This window comes from Lepidochelys kempii, chromosome 2, assembly GCF_965140265.1.
Source record: "Lepidochelys kempii isolate rLepKem1 chromosome 2, rLepKem1.hap2, whole genome shotgun sequence".
NCBI lineage: Eukaryota > Metazoa > Chordata > Testudines > Cheloniidae > Lepidochelys > Lepidochelys kempii.
Genome location: NC_133257.1, coordinates 242109135 through 242127622, shown reverse-complemented (window position 1 = coordinate 242127622; position 18488 = coordinate 242109135). Strand labels below are relative to the sequence as shown.

Sequence of the window (18488 nt, the reverse complement as noted above, 5' to 3'; positions counted from 1 at the left end):
CAGCAGGACACTTCAGGCTTTGAAAATTGTCACTGGCACCTTGAACTGCACCTGAAGCAGTATTAGTGCCCAGTTGGGAGCGTGGTGCACAGGCTTTGTGCCACCAGTCACCTACCCCACCAAAACGGTTGGCTGGTGTGTTCTGAACCATTTGGAAGTTTCAGGAGCTTGACAAAGGCTGCTCTATATCTAGTACATTACCGTCATCCATCTTGGTTGAAGCAAACTGTGCATAACTGTAGCAAGGTCCACATCTAGTCAGCCACAGATAGAACAATGTATTGTGGGGCATTGCTGCTTTCAGCATGTCCAAAAACAGTCAGGGATGTAATAGGACCCTAACTGAATTATACAGGGCAAGGGTAACACTGTACTTCTCCTATTTGTGATAGAGGAGGCATAGTCCTCTTCTGTTATGCTGGGGGAATCCTATTCATGACCCACCAGCTTGTCTAGGTTCTGTCTTGGCCAGATTGCTCTGATCCTGGTTCAGATTTTTGTTAGTTACTGAGAATTCACAGAAGCATCAGTCTTCAAAAGAAATCAGCCATAGAGCAAATATTACCCTGATATAGATAATTACTTTTGTTTTTATAACTCTCATTCAAAGAATTTTCTTATTTTTCAATTCCTACTTTCTAATTAAAAGTAAATATGGACTGGAAAGAGAGATGGTTTAATAAAGCTAACAAAAAGCCTGGCATGAAAATAGTTATGTTCTTATTAGATGAAGAAAACAATGCCTCCTCCAACTCTCCTCCTCCCTTACTTTTCATAGTCTGATCTCTTTTCCTTCTCTCCATTCCCTCTTGGCAATTATAATCAGTTGTTTTGTGGAAAATAGACCTTAACATAATGGTGTTTCATTTCTTGCGTCTGAAAACATCAGGCGTTATAGTTATTTATGACTGAGATCTAATTGGTGCATATGTGTGTGGTTTGATGAAGCAAATTTCTCATTGCTAACTAAACAACCTCACATAATCCAGCAGTGATTTAAGGAATGCAGTTACAGTAAGTGAGTTGTAAACTCTATGCCTTTTTAAATGACATACAAAAAGTACTGGTGTGTATTTGTGAAAGATGGATATAAAATGAGAGATTAACATAATCTTATGTGGCATTCTAGTTTGTCATTCTGACAGGAAACAGTGGTTTTGCTCTATGTATTCTTACCACTTGATTTTTCCAAAGTAAATTTTGAATTTGTAAATCTGATGTGGGTATAGTGTATGTTTTTTAATTTGAGGAGAATCAGGGTTTCTGTTTCTAACACACACAGAAATAAGTGTCTGACCTGTTACCACAGACAAGTCCATAGTAGCTGATAACATATTCTCCCAGTATTCTTCCTTTGCTTGTCAGTGAGTTTAAATAGAGAACCTCTGACATCTACAACACAGTATCTGACTGCAAAGCAAGCAAAAGGAGGTGCATAGCATGACAGCTGAGTCTTCTAAGACCCTTTCTGACGTTCCTTAACGTTTCTTTTCCAGATCTGCAGAGTGAATATAGAATGCAAGTGTCAAGGATGACACCTACTTTATAATCCCTGTAAAGCAAACCTTTTCGTAAAAGAATTTGTTGACAGTTTAGATATTCTAAGTCAATTTCAATTCTAGTCTATATAGAAAATGGGAATTTTTTTCTACAATTGATGTGAAAATTGAAGGTTACTGACTATTCAGTCCCTAACGAAGTATGGTAAATAAATACTGTCTTCAGTAGTGAAGGATCTGTTAGATGAAAGGATCTGTTAATGACATTCATTGCAATGTGTGTTGGAAACATTTCTTTTGAGAGTTAATTTGCAACTGATCGTGTCTGGATATCTTTAATATTGGCATAATAGTTCAGAGATGCTTTGATTCTATACCTTGTTTTTAAAGCTGTAGTCTTTCTTGAAAATCCTGGTTGAAAATAGTTTTAAGAATGTTTTGTATTTGTTAAAAGAAAATGAATGTAAAATTATATTTAAGAAATGGAATAGACCGAGTCAGATGACTGTTGAACTACTTAGGCTGACATTTGCTTGAGTGATCAATTTCTAGGGAATAGAGTTTTAACTTAACATAGCATTTCACTTGTTATGAGCATTGATCTGTATTCATAGTGTGTTGGAATGCTCCTGTTAGGACTTCCTTGTGTTTTGTTAGCGAATAGAATCATTACATTTGTAGCAAACACTAGTTTGCCCAGGAAATACCTATGTGGATTAGCTTGGGGTCATGAACAAAATGATTCCTGTAGATCAGCAGTCACAATTAAAAAGACTGTGTCTATAAATGCTGAGCACAATCTGTGAAGCCCTAGAGCCTAGGTGAAATCTACATGGATGAAAGTAGAGAGAAATCAGCTGCTGTACTGGAGGGTAACAAATGTTGAACCAGTCTTTCAAAAAATAGGTGAGAGTGATGAACCTGGGAGTTACAAACCAATGAGCCATACTTTAGTACAAGGTTAATTGGTTGAAATAATTAAAGATAGAGTTATTAAACACATCCATGAACATGATACGATAGGGACAAACCGGAAGGATTTCTGTAAAGAAAAATTATTCTTCTCCAGCCAACCCGAATTTTGAGTGTGATCACAAAAATAGTGGATAAAAAAGAACTTATTGATATAATTTATTTGGCCTTTCAAAAGCCCTTTGATAAAGGCCCTCCAAGATACTATTAAGGAAACCAAATAATCATAAATAGTCACAAGAAGAAAAGTAAAGGAAGAAAGGTAAAGTACTGTCTTGGATTAGAAACTAACTAAAAGACACAAACAAAGAATAGGAGTAAATGATCTATTTTCAAAATGGGAAAAGGTTGTTACTATAGAGTGTCCCAAAGAGCCGTACCAGAACACTGATTGAAATGCTTATACACATTGCTGAACAACAACAACAACCACTCAGGGAAAAGGCCTAGATGTTGCAAACCTCTATGAATTGCACAGTGGCGCTTAAAAGAGGAAACAAAATGTTTGGATGTAGAAACAATGGAGCAGACAATAATACTGAAAATATTCTAATGCCATCATATATGCATGCCCTCACTTTGAATACTGTGTACAATTCTGGTCGTCCTGAAAAAATATATGGCAGACAATGTCTAGAGACATAGAAAGACTTCCGTCAGAAGAGATATTTAAATGATTGTGACTTTTTGGAAAACAAGCAAATAAGAGGAGAATGATAAAGGTATACAAAATAATGATTAGCATAAAGAAAGTACACTTCCTTTTTTTATCCTTTCTCATAATACAGAGCATGGGGATGTCTAATGAAATTGAAAGACAACAAATTTAAAACTGATAAAAGGAAATTCTTATTACGCCACACAAGTTTCAGTGAGGCGCCTCTAACCTCGAAAATGTTATTTGGCTAGTGATTAGTAAAGTAAAAATGTGTTAACTCTGAAATTCCTCATTTTGATCTCAAAGCATAGGAATTAAATAGGAACTTTAACATAATGAGGTCAGTCAGTCACTAAAGGAGAGATTTTATATTCATTTGTAAAAATAAGAAGTTGTTTTAAATACCCTCTTCACATTTTGTATAATTGTGAGAAGTGGTTCTACAGCATGTAGACACTGGAGCTCGGCTAATTCATCTTACAGCTCAGAATGGACAACTTCTTAAATATGGCTTCATTCCAAAATGGTAATGGATTATATAGAATATCATATGTTAAAATTTCTTTCAAGGATAATTTAGAGTGGCTCCTAATGGCCCCTCATCACCAGTGTGAAGAACTGATTGGAATGCACTGTAACAGACCTGACATTATTTGTTAGTATCGCTCTTTTTATGGCTTTCAGGTAAGCATGTTTGCAAAGTTGCAGTAAACCTTTTTAATGTGGAATAATGTTTCAGCAGCAAATGTAGTGTTCTGTTGCACATTAACTTTTGCTGCTTCTGTGCAAATTTACGAAAGATGGGAGTGCAAACAAATGTTATGTTGTTTGTAAAGTAGACCCTGCTGCAACGTGTTCACCTGATCAGCAGTTTCTGCAGAGCATATTTGGGCTAGCTTCTGATATGGGGTGACTAGAAATGATTCTTGAAAGATCACTTCCTCAGAAAATATAGATTCCATATTTCCAGCACCTCTTTCAATGACTTTGTTGCCTCCTAACTTACAGACCTAGTCAGATATATATATTTTTAATAAATTCATGTTAGGAAGTTAAATACACCTTTAAGTCATGCAGTGGAGCACAGTGCTACTTGGCCCAGAGACCCTATCCATAGATCTACTGGGATTTGTGCTTTTTTAACATATAATTATGGCATACTATTATAATGGCTTCTATGGAGTCTTTCCATGCTGTTTTGTGAATACATCTTTATGGTTAATATTTATATACATTATATTTCCACAATGCTAAATTCATAGGGATATTCCTTGTTAGACTTAGGCACTGTGGAGCCAAAATACCATTGATTATAGGATTTAAGGTCCTAAGTGCTAAATCATTTTTGAAAATGAAATTTAAATGTCACAATGCCTAATACTTTTAAAAATTTGGGCCTTGGTCTTTCTGTACCTCCGTTTCCCAAACTGTAAAATGGGGATAATACCTACCCGTTACTGTCTTTTATAGTTCCTTCAGATCCTGTGATGGATGACACTTTTGCAGTGCTCAAAATTATTATTAGGCTAATAACATACAGCATTAACAACTGCTGAATACTTGGGTTAGGTTTTGTTTGTTTTGTGGATTGCCTCGTTTCTAAATGGCTGGAAATATTTGTATATTGCTTTTTTTAAAATTATGCTAGGTAGCTAGCACCGAGTAAGAAAACTTCAAATCGGAACCAGAGTTTATGGATCGGCTATATACATTCCATATACAAGGGTTAGTATAAAAGCTAGTAAGCCCTAAGTTGCATCAGTTTTAATGAACACTGCAATAAAGAACATGAATATAGTACACCTTAGACCAATATCAAGGGCCTCTAGCAAATTAGACAGGAGCTGTACTAACAGTATTTAGAATGCAAGTTGAATTGCTATTAAACATTTGAACAAGAATATCTAATAAATAAGGCTAAGATTTTCTCATAGATATTTTTAGTAAAAGTCAGGGACAGGTCACAGGCAAAAAAGTAAAAGTCATAGGAAGCCGTGACCTGTCCCTGACTTTTACTAAAAATATACCTGACAAAATGGGGTTCTGTGGATCCCCCCACCACCTGAAGCGGGGCAGCTGAGCAGGAGCTAGTAGCCACCTGCAGCAGCTGGGGGGCTGCGGGGTATCCCTGCCACCTGCTGCCCGTGGTGGCCAGGAGCTATGGGGTGCCCCCCGCTTCCCATGTTTCTGGGAGCTGCGGAGTACCCCCGTCGGCGGTAGCTGGGAGCTGTGGGATTCCCTCGCCATGGCTGGGAGCTGCAGGGCTCCCCACCACCCACGGTGTCCAGGAGCTTGGGGGTTCCTCTGCCGCCCACGGGGACTGGGAGCTTGGGGATTCCTTTGCCACCGCCGGTGGCTGGGGACTCGGGGACTCCCCAGCTGCCAACAGTGGCTGGGGGCTTGGGGATTCCGGGGCTCAGAGGTCCCCTGCCAGCAGGGGCTCGGGAATTCCCCTGCTGGCAGCCAGGGGCTCAGGGGTTCCTGCCACCAGCGGCCCAGGGCTCAGGGGGTCCTCTGCCAATGGGGACTCGGGTTTCCACCACCGGCGGCCTGGGACTTGAGGGTTCCAGGGCTCAGGGGTCCTCTGCTGGCACAGTGGCTCGGGGATTCCACCACCGGCAGCCGGGAGCTTGGGGGCCCTCCCAGTTCCCCCAGTTCTTGGGGGTTCCTTTGCCAGTGAGGGTTTGGGGGTTTCCCTGCCACCCATGGGAGCTGGGGTTCCCCACAGCAGCCAGGAGCTCTGGGGGCCACCAGAGGCACCAGGGGTACCCTGTAGCTCCCAACTACCACAGTCTGAAGTCACAGAGGTCACTGGAAGTCATGGATTCCGTGACTAAATTGTAGCCTTACTAATTAATAATCTAAAATATTTCCAACTATTGTTAATGCTTCTTTCTTTTTAACTTCTAGTGCTGAAAGTCTTACATTCAGAATACAACTTGGTACTAAAAAGACATTAATGCTTAGCTGCGGGAGGTCCAGACAAAGAAGCAATTAATGAGTTAAAACATTTATTTTCTCTGATGATACTGTGTAATGATACCCACTGCATTATCTTCAGAAAAATGCAGGAGTCTCCAAAGCAGGATATCTGGATAATAGATCCTGATGATATCAGCAGTACAAAGAAATCTTTACTAGTTCATTTCTCTTTCTTGGCTACAAAAGTATGAAAAGTGCTTTGGTACTATAAAGAGTTTTGCAAGTCTTAGTGCCAATTTCATCTTCATTTGTATTCTTAAGATTTGTTTTTAGGCTGCAAAAGTTTCTGTGGAAAGTATGTTTTGAAGTTGAAATAGAGATTTTTAAAACCCTTCATGATGTCCTAGCTCTGTTAATATGAACTGTAACGAGCATTATAGCAGCCCACTCTTGCTAGGCCTCCTGGTACCAGTGGAATACAAATCATAAGAATAAGGTGTCAGTACCTGAAGAACCCTTGGGCCAGGAAGGGAGTTGTTTTGATTTAAATAATAAATTGTTGATCCTGGGACTGTTAGACTATTTTCTAAGAAAAAGCAGCAAGCCTACCTCCTCTGCTGTGGCTGTGGATCACATGAGAACAGGAGTTAAAAGGTGAATGTATAAATTAGAGCAGCCAATTGGCTGTTTTAACCAGGTACTCATCTCCATGGTAACTGGCACTGAAATAACTAAATTGCTCGTAATTCACACCTCTAGTTATTTTGGTGAAGGCTTTGTGTGGACACTCTTATTTTGAATTGAGTGTTTTATTTTAATACCTTATTTCTCAGTTAAATTATATCAAAATAGGACATTCCTCATCTGAAATAAGTATGCACACACAAATAACGTAAGGCATGATTTACAACTGATTCGGTTATTGCACTTCCAGTTACCATGAAGTCAAATCCTAGCTCTTACTACCAATAGCCTAAGGGGCTGTTAGGGCAGCCAGGTATTTCTAGGGCTCAGAACATCTCTAGCCAGTTCCCCCTTCTCCCTGGCCAACTCCAGCAGCTGTGGCGGGGTTGGCACAGGATCCTGTCTGCCAGCTCTGTCCCATCGGTGATTCCTCCTACCACAGAATGATCCTCCCATCTCTGGCTATGTCAGCTTTTGAGATGCTTTGAACCAGTGGTTCTGCACAAACATTCCCGTAATACAGAATCCAGCTCTTAATCTTTCACACAGAAGATATTTTTCCATATGAGGTAACATTCAACACTGCGTTCTAGATCCTCAGCCAATGTAAATTTATGTAGCTGCCCTGAAGGCAACAGAGATATGCCAGTTTATGCCAGTGGAGGATCTGGCCTTGTATTTCCAAGCCGAAAAAGTGTGTCTGAAATGTTTTATTTATAGACTTTTTAAACACACAATTTAACTGCTATTCTTTGACCTCCACTTGAGATTTGCACAGGAGCATGGACTTCATTTGTATGTAATAAATTAATTCCTTGTGTCTTAGGGCAGGGGTTCTCAACCAGGAGTCCGGGGCCTCCTAAGGGGCCTTGAGCAGGTTTCAGGGGGGCTGCCAAGCAGGCCAACATTAGACTTGCTATGGCCTGGGGCAGAAAGCTGAAACCCCACTGCATGGGGCTGAAGCCCAGGTCCCTGAGCCCTGCCACCCAGGGCTGAAGCCTGGGCAGTGTAGCTCCATGGGGGCTCCTGTGGCATGGTGCCCCAGGCAATTGCCCTGCTTGCTACCCCCTAACATCGGCCCTGGCTTTTATATGCAGAAAACCAGTTGTTGTGGCACAGGTGGGCCATGGAGTTGTTATAGCATGTTGGGGGGGCGGGGGGCTCAGAAAGAAAAAGGTTGAGAACGTCTGTCTTAGGGCACCTTGTAAAGACGTCCTGCCCACTGGGATTATTCCTTGATTTTTTTTTAAAAGTAGTATTTTAAAGTGTGGTCTTTATGATTAAAAAGTATCTGCCATGTTCAAGTCATGTTCAGTTTTACCGGTCAAATTGGAGGTGCCCAAAATGTACCCTGGGGCATTCTAAAATGTGACCCACCTTCATTCAGGTCATGCAGCTCAAGATGCAGAATGACATGCTGAGACCTGCAGTCTCCATGAGTCTGTACCTCCATGGTGGAGATGAAGGTGACTACTCATCTTTATTAAAATTAACATGCTCCACAAGTTCCTGCCAAGTTGTCTATGGTCCCTGTCACCCTCTGTTGGGAAGCATTTGTTCCCCTCCTCCCCGCCATATTAAGTGTGTTTTTGTGAATCAGAGTGAAGGTCTAAAGTGATAACATGTGTGCTTAATTTGCCCTACAGAGAATATTCTCTGGGAAACATGTAACAACAAAGATTTTCCAGTAATTGACAGAAAAAAATGCTGACTGACAATTCAGTTTTTTCAGATAATGAGATCTGTAGGGAAGTTTTAATCTTCGGAAGGTTCCAGGTGAACTATCAGTAGTTTGATTAACCTTTTATGTGGCCATATACATTTTCTGATTTTCTACAGTTTGATTATATGGCTGTAAGGCTTATTTTTAGGAGGCATGTTACTGAGGAGTCCTCATGGTCTAATTAACAAATGCATGTCTTAATATTCCATCAAATCAGTGTATACCATTTGTATTTTGATGCTAACTGTGTTGATGTTAAGAATTCACTGTATCTGAAAAACTTTCTCTTTCTTACTAGGATGCCAACTAAGCACATGTTGACTGGGTTTTTGTATCAAACATTTACACTGAGGGTACATAACGCTCAAATGCAAGCGTTTCAATTATAAAGTGAATTTATAAAGACTATTCATAATACTAAGGTCTACTTCCTTTGTTTTTAATATTAAAAAAGTGTGAGATAAAATTGTCCTTCCAACTCTTATTTTTGCCTTCTCTTAAGTGCCCATATGAATGGATGGGGTTTTATGATGCATATCTCATTACCACTTCTTATAGGGTTTGCCTTTGGACCAGTACCAATTTTCTAAATTGTACTGCTTCTTTAGGAAAAATAAAATCATGGTAACCAGATGTGGTGTGATTATTTGCCTTTGACCTGGCAAAGTGTTAGGCTTAACAAAAGAAGCTAATAGAAATATTCAGATTGACCCTTCTCATCATGTGGTTGCTTGGAGCACAATCAATCTCTCATTATTATCAGAGTTATTCAGGCAGAGGCAGCAGTGCTAGTATTTCTCATGATCAGCCCTTGAGCCAGATGTAATTTGCAATTTGGAGCATTGTATTTTGAAACAATAATGCATTGAAAGGAACAGAACAGGGAATTAGAAGTATAGTAGTCAAGAGGACACGCTAAAGAGTATCTACAGCGTAAATACACTCCTCAAGTACTTTAAGTGGACACTGGTGATTTAAAGTCACATAATGTAGCTTTATTAGTGCCCACATTCATCCACAATTTTTAAAGTCATCGTATGTATAATTGAACAAATCCAACAATAGAAAATGGCCATCTTGGCCTGTGTTTTTGACATGCTAGGCCTTTCATTAGGAGCCATGATGTGGGTAATAAGATCCCTTTTAGCTGTGTAGTGAAATTTGAATGAAATAATGTTGAAACGCATTGACATGAAATCTTCTAGAGTAATATTTTTCACAAACAGAAAATTCACAAAAGAAAAAATTACAGTCTGTAGAACAAGTCACAGTCCCATACTTTGGATATGACAGCAACTGGCAAATGTTAATATGCTATTGTTTATGATTAATCTGATAAGTATAGACTTGAAAATTTTGTTCCCATATATGTTGTTTATATATTACCATGTAGAGGCCTTTATAGGTCTATACAATAAAATCCCTAGTAGTGTGGCACTGAGACTTTTAATCAGTGACTCCTTCAGAATGAGAATCACGCTCCCCTTCGCTTTGTAAGTGGAAACTGACTCTCAGTAGTTCTCTTCTCCCCCCCCCCCCCCAATCTTCTATTTCAAATTTCCCAATAGTTGTTTTTACATCCTACTGTTCACGTCTTTATAGAACTCATGAGTGTTGAGTTACCTGATAAAGCATTGCAGCCTCGACTGGTGAATACTGATTATGAGAGAGAGGGACAAAAAGCATTTGTAAATGCATTAAATGACAGTAATGAAAGGATATGTTGTCCATTAAGAGCACATGACCGATTAAAAGCCTACTTTTAATTTGGCCAGATCTCTCGTAAGAGTTATTTTTTAAAAACAAATTTCTGTTTCTCCGTGCCAAACAACATGCACTGAGTTTATCAAATCTGATCTTTCTAGGACCATTGAAGCTAATGTTTCTCATGTTCATGGGTGTGTGCCTTGTAAGAGCTCTTGCTACATTTGAGCAAACTTCCAAATGCATTGCATTTTACAAAATCTCCTTTGAACTGTCATGTATTTTTTCTTCGGTTACTCTCATCATTGCTGATTACCAAAATAGTCATGTGTAAACGGAAGGTTTTTTTCTTCGTAATCAGTTACGTTCCTCCTTGATTCTTTCAGGGATGCCACAACTCATTGTTTAACAGAGAACAATTCACCACCATGAAGTAAATAATTTATGGTGTCTCTCACAGTAGATTGTGGCATCACTGAGTGAGTTGGGCAGGAAGGGCAGGCTGAATAAGGGTAATATTTCTAGGTCTCTGTTTGCTGACTGGCTGATATCTCCTGTATATTGTCACTTAGAAAATTACCCCTGCCTACTGTGCCCTTCCCAGCCTGCACATGATTTGGTTTGAAAGTGCAGTATTGTGGATTGGATGTTAATTTCTCGCATATTTCTGACTTGCCATAGGGTGTCTTTTTATTTGTTTATCACAACTCTTAATGACAGCAGCAAGTAGAAACGGTCATAATTGTAGGAAACAATGCAAGAAGTTTAACCATATGTTTAACAATCTACAGAAAGGTGGACTCTCTTAACAGAGAGATTTACTAAAGTGTTACATACCTGATATGCAAATATGCACACTGTAAGGAGCAAGTGGTTTGGTATGGAATAATAATAATTTAACCATATATAGTGTCTTCCATTCCAAGAAATTGAAGCACTTTATTAAAGCTATTGAATTAAGCCTTGTAGCATGCCTTGGTTTGCTAATCATTTTATGAATGGGCAAACTGAGTCACACAGAAATTAAGTAATTTGCCAAAATCACAGAGGAAGCCTGCAACAGAGCTGGGATTAGGAGTTGGGTCATTCTGATTTCACAAGACAGTCTTTCCTCCCCAATGTAGTGGATCTAGATTTTGGTTTGGTGAGAGCATATGCTGGCTGGGATACATACAGGGAAAGGAGCACCTTGTGATTGTCTTGACATTCTCGCATTCTTTGTGGCATGGAGGGCCTTCTAAGGGTGATGATTGATAGATGCAAAGCCCATACTAGTTATCTCTGTTGGTAGCTTGGGTAATAGTGGTCGGTGTTGATGGTATTCCTTTTCAGTAAAGACTTTTCAAGTGATCTTCTTGTGCAATAAACTGTGAATCCCAGGGTTTGCTCCGGAACTATTCTCCATTTCCATGGAAGATCTATGCCACTACAGAGTATGCAGGTCCCCTTTACATGCTTCTGCAGCACGAGAGATCTCAATAAACCGTGTTACCAGGGCCTCCCCTGTTGGATGCTGCATCAAAAAACCCAGCCAGGGTGGGCTCTTCATAAGAGGAAAGAATGTGTCTGTCATTTTTTTAACATAAGTAGGGAATCCTTGTTGGTTTGAAAGGGGGATGAGAGAATGTGCATGTCAACCATATCACCCGGTTCAAGCAGGGCTTCCATGGCACATGGAGGATAATGATGCTGCGGAGGCACATCATGCAGAGTCTGATCTACCTAAGTTTTCTGAGACTTCATGGTTAGTAAAGATGGTTGTGCAGAACATGAGCATTTAGGATCACCAGATGTTCTGTATATATGTTGGGAATTTATAATACACATATTGCATTAAATAGGAGTTTTATTAAATATTAATTTTAAAATTTTGCCAAAGTCTGGAAAACTCTCAAGATCATTAATATTTCAGGATTAATATTCTACCATTTTTAAGTTAAGCAGCTGATGCTATTTTAAGCATCTGTTTGCCATAAATCAAGAACTTTTTGTTTTAAGTATTGTGTTGGACACTAATTTAAAATACTTTTTATTTTATCTATGAAAAGAGGTACTGTGTGTTGTTTAGAAGAATTTTAAAAAATATAAATCTTATAATTTTGCTGACCCAACAGGGTTAAAACATTACATAGGTTATTGGTAATACCCTTTTTGAGTAGTGGGGGGTGTGTGTGTGTGTGAAAGAAAAATATTGTCACTACTACTGGGAAAAGAGCATGCCTTACTTTACGTCAGAAAGCATCGATAGAATAGCTTGAGACACTTACCATTTGTTAATTTTTAATGACGGTCGTTTGTCTATTAAAGAACATAATGCTACTGAACTTTTTCTGTCTCAATCAATTTTTGTGTTTTTTTCATTAATCAGCTAATGCATATTTCTTCCATAGCTCTTTATTCTAATGAAATATGTGGACGATTTGGCAGATGGCAATGATCTCATCAGTAACGCATCAGAGTAAAATCCATTTAGCAGATTACATGGAGATTATTTTTGTTGTATCGGAGATATTGATACGTTCTTTCTAACTGACGCTATTCTCAATAGATAACATTTCAGAATTCATATTGCTCACATATAACCATTTTTCCTCAATCTGAAAACTGATCTGATTTGTTTTTTTTAATATGAAATGAACTTTCCTGTGTATTTATCATTACATTCCAAGGGATTTTTCTCTCCTCTTTCACTCTTTCCTTATATTGTTGAGCAACTCTGAGGGCCTGATTCTAAGTCCACTGAAGTCACTGGGAGTCTTCCTCTTGAGGTTAATAGGCGTTGGATCAGTCCCCAAATTGGCTGATGGAAAATTCACTCAAGCAAGCAGACGCCAGTTTAGTACAGCTGTGTGACCAACAAAAGGATTTTTGCTATATACTTTACTCTGCGTGGATGGTTACACACAGATTATCCTAGTTTGAGGTAAAGGTTCAGAAGTACAGGATTCTGTTCTCAGACCCTCTTCCCTTTGTTAATAATGCAACAAACTATCATGCCTTTAAGGATAGCACTTTCTTCTGCTATACTGTAACTTGAAAGGTGGCCTGTGTGAAATAGACACCCTGTTCTAGAAGGTAATAAAACAAAAATAATTGATCCTTTTATATCTTTAACTGTCTTGATATTAAATATTGTTGTCATAGGCTGAGTTGAGGTTTAAAACTCTGAATCTGACATTGGGAGTTCACATGTGTATTGAAATGTTCTCTGACCCTTGCTGCAAAAGAAAAATGAAGAAGCTAAAAATTAATAGAACCCTGGAGTACGTTGGCAATTAGAGTGAACAAGGTTTCAGTTGCTCTCCATCATCAGTTTCTCACACCGTTGGATAGATAGGGTATTTTTAATTTGCACCCCTTATTTCAATCTGTCACAAAAAAAAATTCTTGAAATATTTGTATATGTTCCAATTAGAGTAGCATTAAACCATTTTTAAAAACTACGCTTTAAGAAGCAGAACTTGGATTAAGGAAACACTAAATAAACTGATTAATGTGTGAGAGATGCTCTTGCTTGCTTATGTTATTATTAAGAGGATATTGTTTAATAATATGATGCATGCTATATCCATTCTTAGAAGAATATTAAACTATGTTTGTAAATAGAAGTTACATTTAGAATTATTTTAGTATTATCTAGGGTGGAGAGGAAGTATTACATTTTTGTTTGGTCTATATTTCTCATTGTACATTAAGGGTGTACCTCCAAAAGGAGCAGTGGGAAAGGGGGCATGGTGGTTTCAAGTCACGTTTGTATCTTCCCAATGCTGGGCTGCTCCTGGCATAACATAGACAGCACTGGGGTCCTGTCAGAGTAACAACAGCCTGGCCCTGGTTGCCTATGGAGCGTAATGCTGCCTGGAATCTCCACAGAAGTATGTGCTGTAGCCTGACCCCTGAGGTGCTTCTCTCACCACCAGCCTCTTTCCCCTCCCCTCACACCAGCACACATATACCAGGGTTTGCAGCTGTCTTCCACGGTTCTGGCCCTGAGGGAATCCTCTGGCCAAATCCTGAGGTTTAGCGCTCCTTTAAACTTGGGCCCTTTCATCCAGCATATAGGATCCAAAACGTGGATGAAAATCTTACCTGAGATATATAATTTTTCTTGTCTTATTAAGGGGAGCAACTATTATTTGATAAATAGGTGGATTTTTTTAGAAGATTACAGAACCATAGAAATGCAAGGTTTCATAGAAATGAAAAGAACCTTGAAAGGTCATATAGTCCAGTCCACTGTGCTGAGACAGGGTCTAGATTCTAGACCATCCCTGATAGGTGTTGTCTAATTTAAAAGCCACCAGTGATCGGGATTCCACAACCTTGCTTGGAAGCCAATTACAGTTCTTAACTATCCTTATAGTTAGAAAGTTGCTGGAGTTTTTTGCCAATATCTAACGTAAATCTCCCTTACCGCAGATTAAGCCCATTACTTCTTGTCCTACCTTCAGTGAACATGGAGAACAGTTGGTCACCATCTTCTTTAGAACAGAGCTTAACCTATTTGAAAACTATCAGGTCCCCCCTCAGTCGATTTTTCTCAAGACTTAGACATACACAGGTTTTTTTAACCTTTCCTCAGAGGTCAGGTTTTCTAATCCGATTATCATTTTTGTTGCTTTTCTCAGGACTCTCTCCAGCTTGTCCACATCTTCCTTACAGTGCAGCATGCAAAACTGGACCCAGAACTCCAGCTGAGGCCTCACCAGTGCCAAATAAAGTGGGACAGTTATCTCCCATGATTTACATACAATGATCCTGTTAATACACCTCAGAATAATATTAGCCTTTTTCAATCTGCATCACATTGTTGGCTTATATTCAATTTGTGATCCATTATAACCCCCAGATCTTTTCAGCAGAACTACTGTCTAGCCGGTTATTCCCCATTTTGTGGGTGTGGCATTTGATTTTCCCATGCAAAGTGTAGTACTTTGCACTTGTCTTTACTGAATTTCATCTAGTTGGTTTCAGACTGGTTCTCCAATTTGTCAAGGTCATTTTGAATTTGAATTTTGCCCTCCAAAGTGCTGGCAACCCCTCCCAGCTTGGTGTCATCTGCACATTTTATAAGCATACTCTCCACTCCACTATTCAAGTCATAAATGAAAATATGAATGGTACTGGACACAGAGAGATCCCACTAGATATGTCCTTCCAGTTTGACAGTGAACCATTGATAACTACTCTTTGAGTTCACTTTTTAGCCAGTTGTTCTCTCTCCCCCAACCCCCAGCAATTTCATCTAGACCACAGTAAGCCGGTAACCATGTCAAAGAAGGAAATTAGATTGGTGTAGCATCACAAATTTGTGTGGGTTGTAATTTATCACCCTATTTTCCTTCAGGTGCTTACTGGAACAAATTGATAAAAAATCAATTTGTATCTTTCCAAACATCAAAGATAGGTTGTCTGGTCTATAATTCCCCCAGCTCTTCTTTGTTACTCTTCTTAAAGATAGGTTCCATGTTTTTCCATCTCCAGTCCTCCCGAGACCTCCCCTGTCCACCAGGAGTTCTTGAAGAAGATAATTACTAATGCTTCAGCTAGTTCCTCAAGTACCCTAGGGTGAATTTCATCAGGCCTTGCCAAATTGATTACATCTAACTTATCTAAACATTCTTTATTCTGTTCTTTCCCTGTTCTGGCTTGTGTTCCTTCCCCCTTGTTAATATTAATTGTGTTTAAGCATTTGGTCATAATTAACAATTTTAGTAAAAGCTTAAGTAAAATAGGCATTAAATACGTCCATCTTCTTGATGCCATCCATTACTAACTGTTCCCTACTGAATGGTGGACCAATGCTTTGTCTTTTGTTCTTGTTGTATTCATAGAACCTCTTCTTTCTGGTTTTTGTATCCCTTGCTAAATGTAACTCATTTTGTGCCTTAGCCTTTCTGATTTTGTCCCTATATGCTTGGTGCTACTCTTTTGCATTCATCCTTAGCAATTTGTCAATTTTTTTCATTTTTTGTAGGATTCCTTTTTGATTTTCAGGTAGTTAAAAAGCTCCTAGTGCAGCCATATTGAACTTTTACTCTTCTTCCTATCTTATCCAGGTACTGCTAATCTCTGATTGAATTTTAATTATAAAAGTGATACATAAAGCAACTGTCCCAATGTATAACCAGATATTTCAATTGCTAACAGAATATTATACCTCCTTTTAGTGTTTCATGTCTCCATCTCTGTCATGTCCTCTCCCTTTCCAAATAATTTGTAATGATCAATTTAGCCTCATTGGCCTGGATTACTTTAGAAATGAGCATCCTGGGGAAAACAGAGAACATCCATGTACTCCAAAGTTTGTGTAGTCCTCGTTTTCTTCATTTTTTATAGCTACACCTAAGATCCATAAACTTGGCTGCCTTGTGTAATTTTATCTTTAGATGGTGTGGCCTAAGATTAATCTTTCTGTAGGGTCACTGTATGGTATGTATTTGGCCCACACAGTGGCTTTGTTTTAGAAAGAAGGAGGGAAAAGGGGAAAAAATGTTATAAATTCCTGCTAGTTTCAAAGTTTTCCTCTGAATACTAATTTTTTAAAGTGTTTAAGAGAAGTTTGTATTCTTCTGTTTGTAAACGTTTTGCCTGGATGGCTATTTGAATGACCTGGCTGCACTTTGCACATGGTTAGTGCTTTCATTTTACTTTTGATGTAAACTTCTGAGTGAAGAGTGCCACAAGTGGCTATCTACTTTCATCAGTTTCAGCAGAGCATTTGATGCAAAAAATACTCTTAATGTTTTTGAATTGATCAACACAATGGGCTTAATAGATAGGTAGCTGTTATCCCTTGTGCTTTAAATATGCCAAAAAGTTGTCGTTTTCTTACTCCCTAAAATTGAGGAATATTTTATTTATTTATTTAAATGTATAAAATATGTAATTCCATCTATGATAGGTAAAAATTAATACACACACTCTGCTCCTAACAATAAATAAACTTCCAGACTCAGACATTCCCCTCCCCAAATGCTTGGCAGAAAACAGTGGGATGTGCAGCATTCCTGGAAGTTAAACAGTTCTGAGGTCTGGCTAAGCAAGTGTGGGAAAGGCGTTCCAGAGGTGAGGGACCCTCATGGAGAGCACTCTGCCAGCAACTTCTTCCTGTATGTAGAGGAGGAGGTCCAGCTCAAGCACCTCCGCTGATCTTAATCGCGACAGCATGTCACAAGGAGAGAGACAATCCTACAGGTAACCAGGTCTCAAACCATTTGGGGCTTTAAAGGCGAAAACCACCAATTTGAATTCTATCCACTATAGCCAATGCAACTGCTGCTATAGGGTGAAGTGAACTGATATTGCTTATCAAGCAATTATTATATAGATGATTCTGGATTGTCTCCTGCAGTTCATAAAAGAAGGGCCTAAAATAATGTAAACTCTGATTTACATTCTCTGGAAGTTGCAGTGTTGAGTAATTTTTAAGACATCGGTTGCCTTTGGATTTAAAAATAGTGATCTGGAAATGTCATAAAAAAGCTTACAATGCTATAATAAAAACCAAACAAAAACCCTCACTTTTATAAATTCTCAAGAAAAAAAGAGAAAAATATTAAAAATGGAGGTTCAGAAATCTTGGAAGTCTCCCCTCCTGGTTTTCAAGCAGCTGCTCTGATAATAAGCACAACATTGTCTTAGGAAAAGAGAAATACATTTGTGTTCATTTGACAAGTTAGAATGTTTTGTTATTAACAGGTTTGGCAAACATCGCAAAGATGACAAGATTGAGAAAACTGGTAAAATTAAAGTTCAGGAAGCCCTTACTTCAGAAGAGGAGAGAATACGAATGAAGCAAGAACAGGAGAGGTAGACTTCAGTATTTGCTTAAACATTAGCAGAGAGAGTTTTTGTTTGTTTGTTTTTTTTTTGTGGTGTTTCTAAACTCAAGAATTTACGTGCAACTGAAGTTTGGTTTTCACTGATAAAATTACCCAATGATGATGTGTTTATATAGTTAATATAACAGAAAGAAACAGAGAGAAACTGGACTTGTTTGGGACCTAAACAGTGCAGTCAAAAGAAACTGTCATTCAGTATCTTTTATGCGACCAGTAGCAGCTGTATAATTATTTCTTAATTAGGACACGTGAAAGAGTTACTTTAATTTTTTCTCAAGACTGATTCTATAATCTATTTTACAGACTTCTCAGAAAACAAATATTTATATAAAATTGAAATACATTTTGTATCTTTCCCTTAAAGTCTTTCATACCTAGTTTATTACTAATTGTTTTTATGCTGTTCAGAATAGAATTTAAAATTTGATCATTGCAAATAAATTTGTCACTGCAGTTCTGTTTGTTGTCATGGAGTAATGTGT

The 18488-nt window shown here is 38.5% G+C and overlaps 1 protein-coding gene across 14 annotated transcripts in view; it reads left to right on the top strand.

Annotated features, from left to right (window-relative positions):
* PARD3 (par-3 family cell polarity regulator) overlaps positions 1–18488 on the top strand; it is a 650009-nt gene that overhangs the window by 481910 nt on the left and 149611 nt on the right. For 10 of the 14 annotated variants that reach the window (XR_012157609.1, XM_073334432.1, XM_073334426.1 and 7 more), the window contains one exon: positions 17864–17974. The exons of 3 other annotated variants lie outside the window; for them this stretch is intronic. Coding sequence is in view for 10 of the 11 variants with exons in the window: in XM_073334432.1 (XP_073190533.1) it covers positions 17864–17974 (111 nt within the window). In the remaining variant the exon portion in view is untranslated. Of the gene's footprint in view, positions 1–14790; positions 14996–17863; positions 17975–18488 lie in introns of those variants that run through there. One more of the 14 variants, XM_073334434.1, reaches the window with a different exon arrangement.